The 13,632-nt window shown below is 32.6% G+C and overlaps 2 protein-coding genes across 2 annotated transcripts in view; both read left to right on the top strand.

Moving 5' to 3' along the window:
* Nucleotides 1–5,934, top strand: part of LOC140441530 (UDP-glucosyltransferase 2-like) — a 51,446-nt gene extending 45,512 nt beyond the window's left edge. Inside the window, exons 4-5 of the mRNA XM_072532310.1 lie at nt 2,967–3,186; nt 5,675–5,934. Coding sequence (XP_072388411.1) covers nt 2,967–3,186; nt 5,675–5,927 — 473 coding nt within the window. The 3' untranslated portion in view covers nt 5,928–5,934. The remainder of the gene's footprint in view (nt 1–2,966; nt 3,187–5,674) is intronic.
* Nucleotides 5,935–11,156: 5,222 nt separating this feature from the next.
* LOC140441529 (glutamate dehydrogenase, mitochondrial-like) lies at nt 11,157–13,093 on the top strand. Its single transcript, XM_072532309.1, has one exon. It carries the CDS (start codon nt 11,274–11,276, stop codon nt 13,008–13,010), a length of 1,737 nt encoding a protein of 578 aa, XP_072388410.1. The 5' UTR covers nt 11,157–11,273; the 3' UTR covers nt 13,011–13,093.
* Nucleotides 13,094–13,632: the final 539 nt, after the last annotated feature.

Here is a 13,632-nt window from a genome sequence, read left to right as displayed (position 1 = left end):
AGGATATATATGAAAATATAACAGGAAAATACAGTAAACACGATGTATCAAATAATAACGGTCAAAGAATTGCAGGTTTTACAACAGAAAGACAAATGGTAATAAAAAGCACACACCAACGCACAAAAGATATACATAACGAAACGTGGATTTTCCCGGATAAAAGCACATTAAATTAAATAGACCACATATTAATAGAGAAGAAGCACGCCCATAATATAATAAATATAAAAAGCATGAGAGGAGCGGAATGTGACTCAGATCACTTTTTGGTAAGAGCAGGTTATAAAATGAATGCTAATATAAAGAAAGACAATCAAAGGGACAAAAAAATCAAAAAACAATTTAACACAGCAATACTTAACGACAATACGACACAGAAGAAGTACGAACAACGAATAACCAGCAGACTAAACGAAGAACCAGAAACACTAGACCCGGAAGAAAACACTTTTTGGTAAGAGCAGGTTATAAAATGAATGCTAATATAAAGAAAGACAATCAAAGGGACAAAAAAATCAAAAAACAATTTAACACAGCAATACTTAACGACAAGACGACACCGAAGAAGTACGAACAACGAATAACCAGCAGACTAAACGAAGAACCAGAAACACTAGACCCGGAAGAAAAGAGGGAAAGCATAAAAGAAGCAGTTTTAAACACCAGTAAAGAAACATTAATTAAAAGTAATATAAAACAAAAAGCGAAAAAATGGTATGATGAGGAATGTCAAAAAATATCAGAAGAAATTAAAAAAATAAGAATAAAAACCTTAAGAAATAATAGTGACATTAGCACACAAGAATATAGAGAATTGAGGAGAATTATGAAGAGAACATGCAGAAATAAAAAAAGAAAATACAACGAAGAAAAACTCAAAGTGATAGAGGAACAATTCCAAAAAAAGAAATAAGATCTTTTTACCAGGAAACAAGAAAAATGGAAAGGGGATATCAAAAATATAACCCATATATGAAAAATGAGGAAGGAATACTAATAAAGAAACCTGAGGAAATAATGAGAAATTGGCAAACTTACTTCACACAACTTCTAAACAAAAACGAAAAAGAAAGGAGAACAATCCAGGAAATTAAAAATGATCATATAATAATAGAAACATCTACGAGGGAAGAAATAGAAAATCAAATAAGAGGACTAAAAAACAATAAAAGCCCAGAAATAAGAGAAATATCGGCGGAAATGATAAAGGCAGGAGGAAAAGACTACACAAGGAGATACATAGCCTGATAAAAAGTATATGGGAAAAAGAAAGAATGCCAGGAGAATGGGTCAGGGCAAGGATATGCCCTATACATAAAAAAGGTGACAAAATGAAATGTGAAAATTATAGAGGTATCGGGTTGCTAGATGTCGTGTACAAAATATTAACTAACATCATAAGGAAAAAGCTGAATCAATACACGGAAAAGATATTGGGCGAATATTAGGCAGGATTGAGAAGTAATAGGTCGACGAGGGATTTGCGTTAAAAGAACTAGGTCCAGACTAAGGACCAAGGTCAAAATTTTAGATTTCACGTTCTTTTTAATTAAGTGGTTATATACTTTTTAGGTGCACTGATGATGGAATATGGACTCCGAAAACGTTTTATGATATAGCCCGATTGGGTTTTTAAATTATATACCTTTTATAAAGGATTTTTAATATTATTTTTTGTTATATATGGTATACAGCCAACTACAGGAACTTAGATTCCTTGTGGATAGTTCAAATAATTTTGAAACAAAGGAAGGATTAAGACAAGGAGACCTACTATCATCGATTCTTTTTAATATAATACTGGAAGGAATAATTAGAAAAAGTAAAATAAACACACAGGAAATGATTTTTAAAAATGGCCATCAATGTATAGCATTCGCAGATGATCTAACACTATTAATAACAAGTAAGAAAGAGCTAAAAAAATTATTAAGCAATATAATAAAAGAAGCAAAAATTTTTGGTCTTCTCATAAATGAGGAAAAGACAAAATACATGATAATGGGAGAAATAGATAAAGAAAAAGGAGACAATTTCACATTGGAGGTAGAAGGAGAAAATTCATGCGCGTTTAAAAGAGTTTCAGGATTTACTTACCTGGGTGTAAAATTAGATGAGAAGAGAGATGGGGAAGGGGAGATAAAAGCAAGAATAGCAAAAGCAAACAAAAAGTATGGAGTATTGCGTAGCTTAATGAAATCCAAATATGCCTCAAGAAAAACAAAAATAAGAATCTACAAAACAGTTATCAGACCTACAGCTACAGCTGCTTCTGGTTTTTCTTTTTCGATATCTAGATACCAAAATATTTTCTTCCGTCAAGTCTATATAACTTTTTATTAAGCCTACAGTGCTCATTCAACAGTTTCATTATTACCTTGACAATCCTTTGATTATATGTTAGTAAGTCAGTGAATTTGGCTGAATATCCAAACAAGGCTTCTGGTCAACTATTAAGCAGTAAAGACTTCTTTGGACAGCCTTCTTAATCTAGCGTTGCCCACTACAGAGGAAATAATACCCCTCCCTGTTATCAACTACTTTCTACCTTTACCTTGACACTGGCTTTGCTTAACGTGAGCACAAGGCTTCTACTTCTTCTTGTGTTGCGTCACGGATTTGAAGTAGACGCTACAAAATTGTCCCTCCACATCTAGGAAAGTCGCTACCATTATCTCTTTCTTCTCCAATGACTTTGGGAGCAGTCTCCTAGGAAGTTTGTCAAATTTCCTGGCTGCTTCCCTTTTACTAACGTTTTTTGATGTACGGATGAGAGAAGAACTGAAAAAGTGAAAATATACTGGCTAGCGTAATACAATGCGTCCAGGACTTTCAAAAAACGACAATAAGATTTCAAAAAAATAATATGTAATGTACGTTTCTCCATTTCATTTTCTTAAAATAACGAAAAACTAATCATTATAGGCATTGAAGATCTAAATTTAAAATTTAATTTTTTTTAGCTCATCCAAACGTAGTCGCATTCGTTTCCCATTCAGGACTTATCAGTATCACAGAAGCCACACATCATGGAGTACCATTGGTTGTTGTTCCTATATTCGGTGATCAACATATAAACGCCCTTAGAGCCGTTCAGAAGGGTATTGCTGTTAAAATTGAAATTTCTAAACTGGATGGAGAAACTCTTGTTCACGGACTTCAGAAAATCTTAAATGATAATCAGTAAGTAGTTTCATATCATCAGTTTGTTTATAACTTCTTTTTTGATTTAATCCGTATCCGTCAATCAGCCGTAAATAATCGTTTCACTCAACTTAGGAATATTTTGACAAAGTTATTGTCGGAATTATACAACACAATATACAACAAACCTAATAGTTAAAATATAATAATGTTGCAGCCTCCTTTAACATGTTGAACGCCGCACTTGATTCGCAATTGATTCGCATTGATTCTTATACCAAAGAATATAGACGCATATATGCGTCTATATTCTCTGCTTATACTCTGAGGACAGCCGCGCCTCTCAGTGTTGGTCCACGCTACAGTGACAAGTATTACTGATGTGCTTATCTGTTACAAATGTTGGCGATCATCATGGCAATCTTTATCTTATCTGCAGCAGGGCGGAAAACGGAAAAGCTGCACAGATGTTGTATTGAAACAGATTCTGAGGTTCTTTAACCAAGATCTTCTTCTTCTTCCTGGACCTCGTTTTCCAAATATTTTTCCTTGCAGGATGGCTTGAAGGAGAGCATATCTGGATTCATTTCGCATAAGATGTTCGAAGAATTGTAACTTTTGAGATTTGATGGTGGTCAGTACCTCTCGGTTCTTGGACCTCCTCATTTGTGACTCGGTCAGTCCACGGGATCTTAAGCATCTCTGATATAGCCACATCTCAAATGCTTCCAGTTTTTTGCACATATCTTCTTTCAAGGTCCACGATTCAACACCATAAAATAGGATATAGAAGACTTAGTATCGCAGCATTCTTACTTTTGTATCAAAAGAGAGGTTGTAACTCTTGAAGAAAGGCCTCATCCGATTGAAGGTAGATCTAGCTTTTCCGATGCGTGTTCTAATCTTCTAGTTGTTGGTCCATTCTTCATTTATTATGGTGCCGAGGTAGTTGTAGTGCGTCACTCTTTCTACAGGGGTTAGTTGACGTAGAGTTGACCTTCTGTTATCCTTTTCTTGCTAATTATCATAAGCTTTGTCTTCTTAACGTTTATATTGAGTCCATATTCTTGACTGTAATACGTGATTTTGTTCATAAGAACTTGTAGGTCTTCTAAGTTGTCCGCAAATACTATGGTGTCATCTGTCACCTACCTTACACAATTCTGCTGGTATTTAATCAACTCCCGGGACTTTATTGTTTTTCTGGGCCTTAATAGCTTCGATAACTTCGTCTATGGTTGGAGCTTCTCTACTTCATTCTCATCTACGTAGTTCGTACCCATTTCATCTTCCATGTCTACTTGTGTACCAAGTTGGGTCTGAATATAATGTTTCCAGGTTTCTGTGACTTTTTGTTGGTCACTAATTATTTGCCCACTTTCATCTTTACATAGACTTGTTTAAGGTTTATACACCCTTTTTATCTTTTTTAGGTATTCTTAAGCCCCTAAAATTTCATTGTTTTTGAAATTTTCTTTCGTTTTTTCTGTTTGTCCATATTCATAGGCTCTTTTTTTATTTCTACATATCTTATCTGCTTTCCGTCTTGCGACTTCAAATGATGTTCGTCTTTTCCGTGTTCTTCTTCTTTTATACATTTTGTGTGCTTCATTTCTTTCCTCTATTGCTTGTCTGTACTCGTCACCGAACCATGCTCCTCTTCTCACATTTTTCTTATTTCAAAGGTTGGACGCTGCCGTTGTCAGTACTGCTGTTTTGATATTATTTCAGTTGCCTTCTATGGAGTGCAGTTCTAGCATCCTTAACTCATTTGCGACTTCTTCTTCGAACTTCTCTTTACATTCCTGAATCTTCAGTTTTTCTAGGTCCAGTTTGTTTGTTTTTTGTTGTCTTTCGTTTTTTTCTTTGTTAACTCTACATCTAAATTTGGTTTGGAGTAGGCTAGTATATAGGTATACAAAAGTATTATACATACAATATATACCTACAGGCAATAAGCACTATCAAGTTACCTACTAATAGTAATCATATAAAAATAGAGCGGGAGGTTAGACAAGGAGACCCAATGTCACCTAAACTTTTTAATATTGTGCCAGAACTTGCTTTTAATAATTTGGATTGGCTGAAAAAGGAAATAAAAGTAGATGAAGCATATCTAAACAACTTAAGTTTCGCCGATATTAGCGATTAATACTAGTAGTAGATTTAGGATAAGATTGTATACGAAACAATGACCAATGAGTAAAAATTGTAAGATTGGCGAATGGATTCAGTGTCCACAGTCATACCAAACCAAGTCAAGCCAAACAAACAACAATAAGTTTCGCTGATGATATAGTAATGCCAAGAGAGATAAACATATCGAAAATAAAATGACAAATTTGGTACCCAACCCGAACATCAGTATTGGTGGGCAAGAAATAGAACACGTAGATAAATATAAATACCTAGGACATGAAATCATTATTTAGAGCTGCTCTCAATAAATATTAGTTTCAGAACCTTATTAATTTTAATTTTAACTGGTTTATAAATTAATAATGAATGTGTTATTTTATTATTTCAGGTATCAAAAGAATGTCAAAAAAATCTCCAAGATGTTCAGAGACCGATCCGTTCATCCAATGGATTTAGCAGTGCATACAATCGAATATGTCTTGAAGTATAATCCTGACAGGTACTTCAGAAGCCCCGCATTAGATCTTTCTTGGTTCCAGCTCTATTTACTAGATCTTGTATTTGTTGTTATTTTAGTAATAATGTTACTTATAAAGGTTTTAAAAAGAGATGTGCGAAATAAAAAAGTGAAGGCATCCTAAACATAAATTCGTGTTTTATTTTGGCGATTCAACCGAAATTTTACTAATATTATGTACATTATATTTAACGTAATCATATGTTCAAATCATCAGAGAATATGATCACTTCTACAGCGGGGTACCAAAGGGGAAAAAAGCTGAACAAGGTGTTGCTATATTAATACGCAAGAAGCTAAGCAAATGCATAACTACTTGAGAGGTCATAAACGAGAGAATGATAAAAATGAACCTTACGATTAGAGGACACAAATGGACAATCTTGGGTGTATATGTAGTAAATTATGTCGCACCAGTAAATATTAAAAACGATATTTTTGAGAAATTGAATTTAGAGGTTGCAAAAGTCGGCACATCTCGAGAAATTATCATCTTGGGAAACTTAAACAGCAGAACTAAAATCTTTACGACAAGATAAGAAGAGAGACATAGTGTCAACAATAACAATGGATGACTTGGACCGATATTTTGAGAAACTCCTAAGGGAAGATAGACCACAATTTAAAGACAGCAACGAAACACAAAATATAAATATTACGAATATACGAATAACAACGAAATAAGTGAAAGATGTATGTAGATCTCTAAAAAATAACAAAGCACCGTGTCCAGGTAACATCCCTGCAGAGTTTCCCTATATACAAGTTAAGCCAAACTGTTCCAAAACTGCACTAATGGAATGACAACCCCAGAGGAGTGGAAGACATCATTCATATCCACTATACACAAAAAAGGCAGAAGGAATGAATGTCACAATTACAGAGGCATTGCCACAACAAACTCGATCAGTAGAATATACGGAAAAGTAATTAAAAACAGAATAGAAAGGAATATAAAGACTTAGAGCCTGAGGAACAGGCAGGTAGATCTACTGTTGACCATTTTGTTTTGCATTATTGCATATTCAGTATGACTCGAAAATTAATCGAGAAGTATAAAAAATCGGGACTTAAAATCAATATCCAAAAAACCGAGTATATGTGTTTTGGCGGGAAACAACAGGACCTCATATTGGAAGATGGAGAAGTTATCAAACATTACAACACATATAAATATTTAGGTATGATTTCTCAATTTCAAGCAAGAAAAGCAATTTCTCTTCTCAATAGTATCCTTTGGGATCAATCAATCACTAATAATAACAAGCACAAGATATATAACACAATCATTAAAAGTATAATTACCTACAATAGTGAAGTATGTCAAATCAAGGAAATATACAAGAGAAAACTTAAGGCAACGGAAATGGATTTCTGGAGACGTTCAGCTGGAAAATCTAGACTAGAAGGAGTAACGAACAACAGAATAAGAGAAATTATGAAAGTAAAACATACAATAGTAGACGATATTGGTACCCAACAACTCATATGGTACGGTATGGTACTGTCATGTACAAAGAATGTCTGAAGAACGTCTCCCAAAACAAGTCTTAGTGTGGACCCCTCACGGTAAAAAAAAAAAAGAGAAAGACCCTGCCTTAGTTGGAGAAAAGGCATCAATAGAGAAATCAAAGACAGAGACATAGAAGAAGACTTATGGAGGAATCGAGAGGAGTGGCAACTGGGTATCGGAGGACGTAGGAGAACGTTTTAAACCGATATAAATATATATATATATATATATATATATATATATATATATATATATATATATATATATATATATATATATGTATATATACAAAATACTGGATATTATTGACTGTCGATATAAACAAACAACACAGTTTATTAGGGCTGAAGTCAGTAGGTTTGGTCGGGATGTTATAGAAACACTCTTTTGACTTTTGGTCGAGCTTTCGGAATTCTTTTATTCCTTCTTCAAGACACTGTAATTAGAAGAAAGTGTAAATATTTACAACAAATCTTAAATTGTCATTACAACTTACTAGTCGTTGAGATTATTTTTCTAAAGCTACGACACTCAACATTAAAAACACACATATAAAATATAACATTTAAAATAATGGACAATATACATTTTATAATTTAGTTGGAAAGTTAAAATTTTGTTAGTGACATCTTTTCATGGTGTGTTTTGACTGATCCATAGAGAACAGAAAAAAAAAACAAAAATAGTGTGATTAAAAAGTAATTAGGAGTTCCTGCTATTATATTAATGGAAGTAGTATCTTAAACCTGTCTTGATAGTACGCAACATGTTTTGTATGCTGGTGTATTACGGTGTGTATATGTAAAAGTAAATCTTTATTTTATTTTTGATGTTTTGTCAGTAAGTAACAATAAATGTTGCTCAATTTATCTATGTCTGACTTTTTATTTATACAAGACGAATTAGATTTTATGAAACACATTTCCAAGAAAATTCTGGCTAAAGAAAAAACCATTCAAAACGTGTTTTCTTGGAAATGTGTTTTATAAAATCTAATACGTCTTGTATAAATAAAAAGTCAGACATAGATAAATTGAGCAACATTTATTGTTACTTACTGACAAAACATCAAAAATAAAATAAAGATTTACTTTTACATATACACACCGTAATACACCAGCATACAAAACATGTTGCATACTATCAAGACAGGTTTAAGATACTACTTCCATTAATATAATAGCAGGAACTCCTAATTACTTTTTAATCACACTATTTTTGATTTTTTTCTGTTCTCTATGGATCAGTCAAAACACACCATGAAAAGATGTCACTAACAAAATTTTAACTTTCCAACTAAATTTTAAAATGTATATTGTCCATTATTTTAAATGTTATATTTTATATGTGTATAATTTAAGATATGTTGTAAATATTTACACTTTCTTCTAATTACAGTGTCTTGAAGAAGGAATAAAAGAATTCCGAAAGCTCGACCAAAAGTCAAAAGAGTGTTTCTATAACATCCCGGCCAAACCTACTGACTGCAGCCCTAATAAACTGTGTTGTTTGTATATATATATATATATATATATATATATATATATATATATATTTGTATATATATATATATATATATTTGTATATATATATATATATATATATATATATATATATATATATATATATATATATATATATATGTATATCTTCAAAGCTTTATTTTCTCTATCTTTACATATACGTATTTGATCTTTCTAGTTCTTTAATAAAGTAATGAATGTAAAGTAAGAAAAGTAGTCACATATTCTTTTACTTTTGTGTCAATCTTTCCATGATTGATAGAGCAATGGGCAATTATTTAATTTAATTCTGTTCTCTAATTTTTCTCTCTACTTATATTTTGAACCTCAGCTGGTCGTTTGATAAAACGATGTACTATGTACTTATACAAAGCATTTCGCAAGCATTTAGAAACATGAAGCCAGTAGATATACTCATATTTTTGTGAAATTTGTGTCACCCTTGAGAAACTTTCTCAATGTAACCTCACTGGCAACATATACGCACTTATAAAAAACTCTTAACACCAGAAAGTTCAGGATTTCTGTCTATAACTTCCTTTCTTCTACACACATCCAACATAATGGAGATTAGCTTAAGGTTCAGTTTTAAGCACATCCTCATTCATTCTTGCGATTAGCAAGTTAAGTCAAAATATTGCTCCACCAATCAAATGAGTATTATATGCCAATGTCCTAATAAATTACTGTCATGGTAAATACGACGCAATTACCAGTAAAATTTTGCAAGTAGCAGTAAATGATCTACAAAAATGAGTCATAAAGTCATTTTAATCAGTTGCTTCCATACAGTCCTCGTAGACACACCGTCTCAGGACTAGCAACTTCAACGTGGAGTCATATGTCGCCATGTTACCTAATCCAACGGTAACTTTAACATCCTATTAATTTATAAGAAATACTGTCAAACTAATGTAACTAATTATTTGTTAACGGGTTTTTACCCATATATTTAGTGGCTTCATTCTTGTACTCCTAGACACTGATGATGGAATGATGGATTCCGAAAACGTTTTGTCTAACACAGCCCGTTTGGGTTTTTAAATATATACCTTTTACAAAGGATTTTAATTAATTTTTTAATTAAATAGCATATAGGCCTTTACACTGACGCGTCAAAGACTGAAAGTGGTGTTGGATATTCTGTAACCACCGTGCAATAGCCTATCGAACTCTATAAAATTTCTCCTTGGTGTAGTACCCACACTGGTGAACTACTAGTTATCTCACGTGCTTTCAAATGTGCCAACAGTATCCAAATATACACATAGATATATGCATTGATTCACTTTCCTCTATACACTCCATTAATGCTATATACACCGACCATCCTCTCGTCCAAGATATTCATGGCACATATCAGCTTCTTATAAACCTAAATACAATAGTCATTACTCTGATATGAGTTCAATCACATTAGTGGTAACGAAAAAGCCGATTGCCTTACCAAAAAAGCCGCATCATCCATGGACACCATCAATTTATTATTTCAATTTTTTTAGTAGATTGATCTTATTTTTGGTAAATAAAACTGTAAAGGATTAGTATCCGCTTAATAAACCGCGATGTCAAATAAACAATTTATTAGCACCTCAGCTTCCACGACTAAAAGTAAATATATAAAGCGAAAGACAATTAAAAATGTAAACGAGAAATATCAAAATATAAAGGGTGTCTCATATATTAAAAACATAAGTTGAAATTATATTTTCTTAATGGGACCCCTTAAAATAATTTTTTGTACGTTACTGAGCAGTTTCATAATACATCTGTCAACAGTTGCAATGGATCTTTAAAATTTTTCTTAATAAAGAAGTAGAAGTAGAAGTAAGATCTATAATTCTGCTATTAGCTGTTGATGATTTGATTGGGCAATCAAATAAAGTTACTTTAACAAAAAAAGAAGTCATGACATCTTGACTACTTTTTTCTATGCAAATTTACTAATAATACCATGCAAAAAATATACCAATTTGGGACACACTGTACTGCAAGTGAAGTCCAGTTCTTGATTTTACTTTTAAGTTTTTTTTTTATTTATTCTGGGTCCTTTTTCTTTTATAGCTATAGCTCAGTGTCGTGTTTTTATAATTTTATATTTAGTATTTTTCTTCACTCTTTTCTTATTTTTGATTTTAATAATTTAGGTTCTAGTTTTATTTTTACACATTTCATATTACTATACTTTTCGTTAGCTGATTCTATTCTATATATTGTAATTTTATCATTATTGGTTACCTTATTTTTTGTTTGATATTTTCAGCGTCAAAAACGTTGAAATATATAAAAAATATAGACGTCGCTACGATCCTACAAATAAGTTAGTATGTATAATTTCCCAGTAAGCTTTTTTTATTTGTCAAAGTAGTAATGTCACTATTTTGTAAAATTTTCAACGATTTTTCAGTACAAATACCTATATTTGCTGAACAGTATGTCTTTAAATAACGTTGCTTCAACTAGATTTGTACAAAATGCAAAATTACCGTTAAGAAGTCTGATATTATTACCAAATGAAAATGAAAAAAGATTCTGTGGAGAACGTAAAACGCCTACAATTTTCAGAAATGAAGAAAAACGGCTACTAAAAGTATCCCCTTTAATTAAAACCAGTATACAAAGCCGTCATTATGCCCATCAAATTCCTGATAGATTAAAAGACGTGGCAACCAAAGCAGATCCTGAGTTCTTCGATATGATTGAGTATTTCTTTCACAGAGCTTGCATTATTGTCGAACAGAAGCTTATTGAAGATATAATGAAGAAAAAAGGAAGCAAATTGTCGAAAGAACAAGCTGAAGATAGAGTTGCAGGTATATTTAACTCGATGCAACATTGTGACGGCCTTTTGGAATTAGCTTTACCTATTAAACTGGATAACGGTAAATACGAAATTATTGAAGCTTATAGAGCGCATCATAGTGGCCATAAAACTCCCTTAAAAGGCGGAATCAGGTTTTCCCAGCATGTCAATAGGGACGAGGTAAAGGCACTATCTGCATTGATGACGTTTAAATGTGCATGTGTAGACGTTCCTTTTGGTGGAAGTAAGGGAGGAGTAAAAATTGATCCCAGGTGTTACAGTCCTAGCGAACTAGAGCAAATAGTTCGAAAATATACTTTAGAATGTACCAAAAAGTGTTTTGTTGGTCCAGGTCTTGATGTGCCGGCTCCAGATATGGGTACAGGTGAAAGGGAAATGTCTTGGCTGGCTGATACTTATGCTAAAACTATAGGCTATTTGGATATCAACCATCAAGCAATAACAACTGGAAAACCTATAAATCAAGGTGGTATACACGGTCGAACGCCAGCTACTGGTCGAGGCATTTTCCACGGTATACAAAATTTTGTGTCTGAGGAAGGTCTAATGAAAGCTATTGGCTTAAAAACAGGAACTGAAGGCAAAACCGTAATTATACAAGGATTAGGTAATGTTGGATTACATACCATGAGATTTTGTCACAGAGGCGGATGTAAAATAATTGGCATTAAAGAAATCGACGGATCAATTTTTAACGAACAAGGCATAGATCCCAATGCTCTTGAAGATTATAAATTATCTAAAGGTACTATCGTAGGTTTTCCAGGCGCTACAAAGTTCGATGGCGACTTAATGACACACGCATGTGACATTTTAATACCGGCAGCTACCGAAAAAGTTATCACGGTAAAAAATGCTGATAAAATACAGGCCAAAATAATAGCTGAAGGAGCCAATGGGCCTACTACCCCAGGTGCACATGATGTATTGTTGAAAAAGAACATTTTGGTAATTCCCGATTTGTACTGTAACGCTGGAGGAGTAACAGTATCTTATTTTGAATGGCTGAAAAATATTAACCATGTATCTTATGGCCGTCTTACCTTCAAATATGAAAAAGATTCCAACTACCATCTCTTACAATCAGTACAAGAGTCCTTAGAACGAAAGTTTTGCGAGGTAGGTGACATTCCCATAGTCCCATCCGAAGCATTTCAAAAGAGAATTGCTGGCGCTTCCGAAAAAGATATAGTCCATTCTGGTTTATTCTATTCTATGGAAAGGGCTTCCAAGAGAATTAAGAAGACTGCAAAAAAATACAACTTGGGAATAGATTTTCGATCTGCTGCATATGTTAACTCCGTAGAAAAAATTTTCGTCACTATAAATGATGCTGGTTTTGTTTAATTTAAATGAAAACAATGTATTTGTTTTACATATTGTACATGTATATCAAATCTTCTGATTTTAATAAATTTTATATGACTTAATTTACTCTTTGACAACCCTCTTCTTGGTAATGTGGTCAATTATAATAGAAGCTTGTATATTCTTATTTATTGTCCGTATCCAGATCAGACGATGCTTCTGTTTTCCACTATTTTGCCAGAAATAAAATATAAATGGAACCAATTTAGCAAATTTATTCACACAGTTAATAGATAGATAGATAGATGGTTTATTGGTAATAAATGAATACAAAAGTATTTTTTACAAGTCATAGAAAAAAAATATATGTCAATATAGTTAATATACACATCTAAATATAAATATAAAACATAAAACATATATACAGTGTTTTGACTTATACTGTTGACAATTACAACAAATTAAAATCGGAAGTAAAATACTCCTCTTATGAAAAAAAGGCATTCACTATTAGGTAACTCTTAATTTTTGCCTTAAACTGATGAAAATTAAGAGCTTTTATTCTGGCTGGCACTAAGTTGTAGAATTTTATGGCTAAATACCTTGAACCATTTCTGGATCTCTCAAGTCGGCCAAATTCTGGTATAAGATTATTGTTAAA

The sequence above is a fragment of the Diabrotica undecimpunctata genome, chromosome 5 (assembly GCF_040954645.1).
Source record: "Diabrotica undecimpunctata isolate CICGRU chromosome 5, icDiaUnde3, whole genome shotgun sequence".
Classification (NCBI taxonomy): Eukaryota; Metazoa; Arthropoda; class Insecta; order Coleoptera; family Chrysomelidae; genus Diabrotica; species Diabrotica undecimpunctata.
Note: the sequence above shows the minus strand (reverse complement) of the source record. Positions and strands in the feature narration are given on the sequence as shown.

Bases quoted from the DNA above. Each gene is read 5' to 3' on its own strand.
- LOC140441529 (XM_072532309.1), top strand. From the start codon at position 11,274: ATGTCTTTAAATAACGTTGCTTCAACTAGATTTGTACAAAATGCAAAA.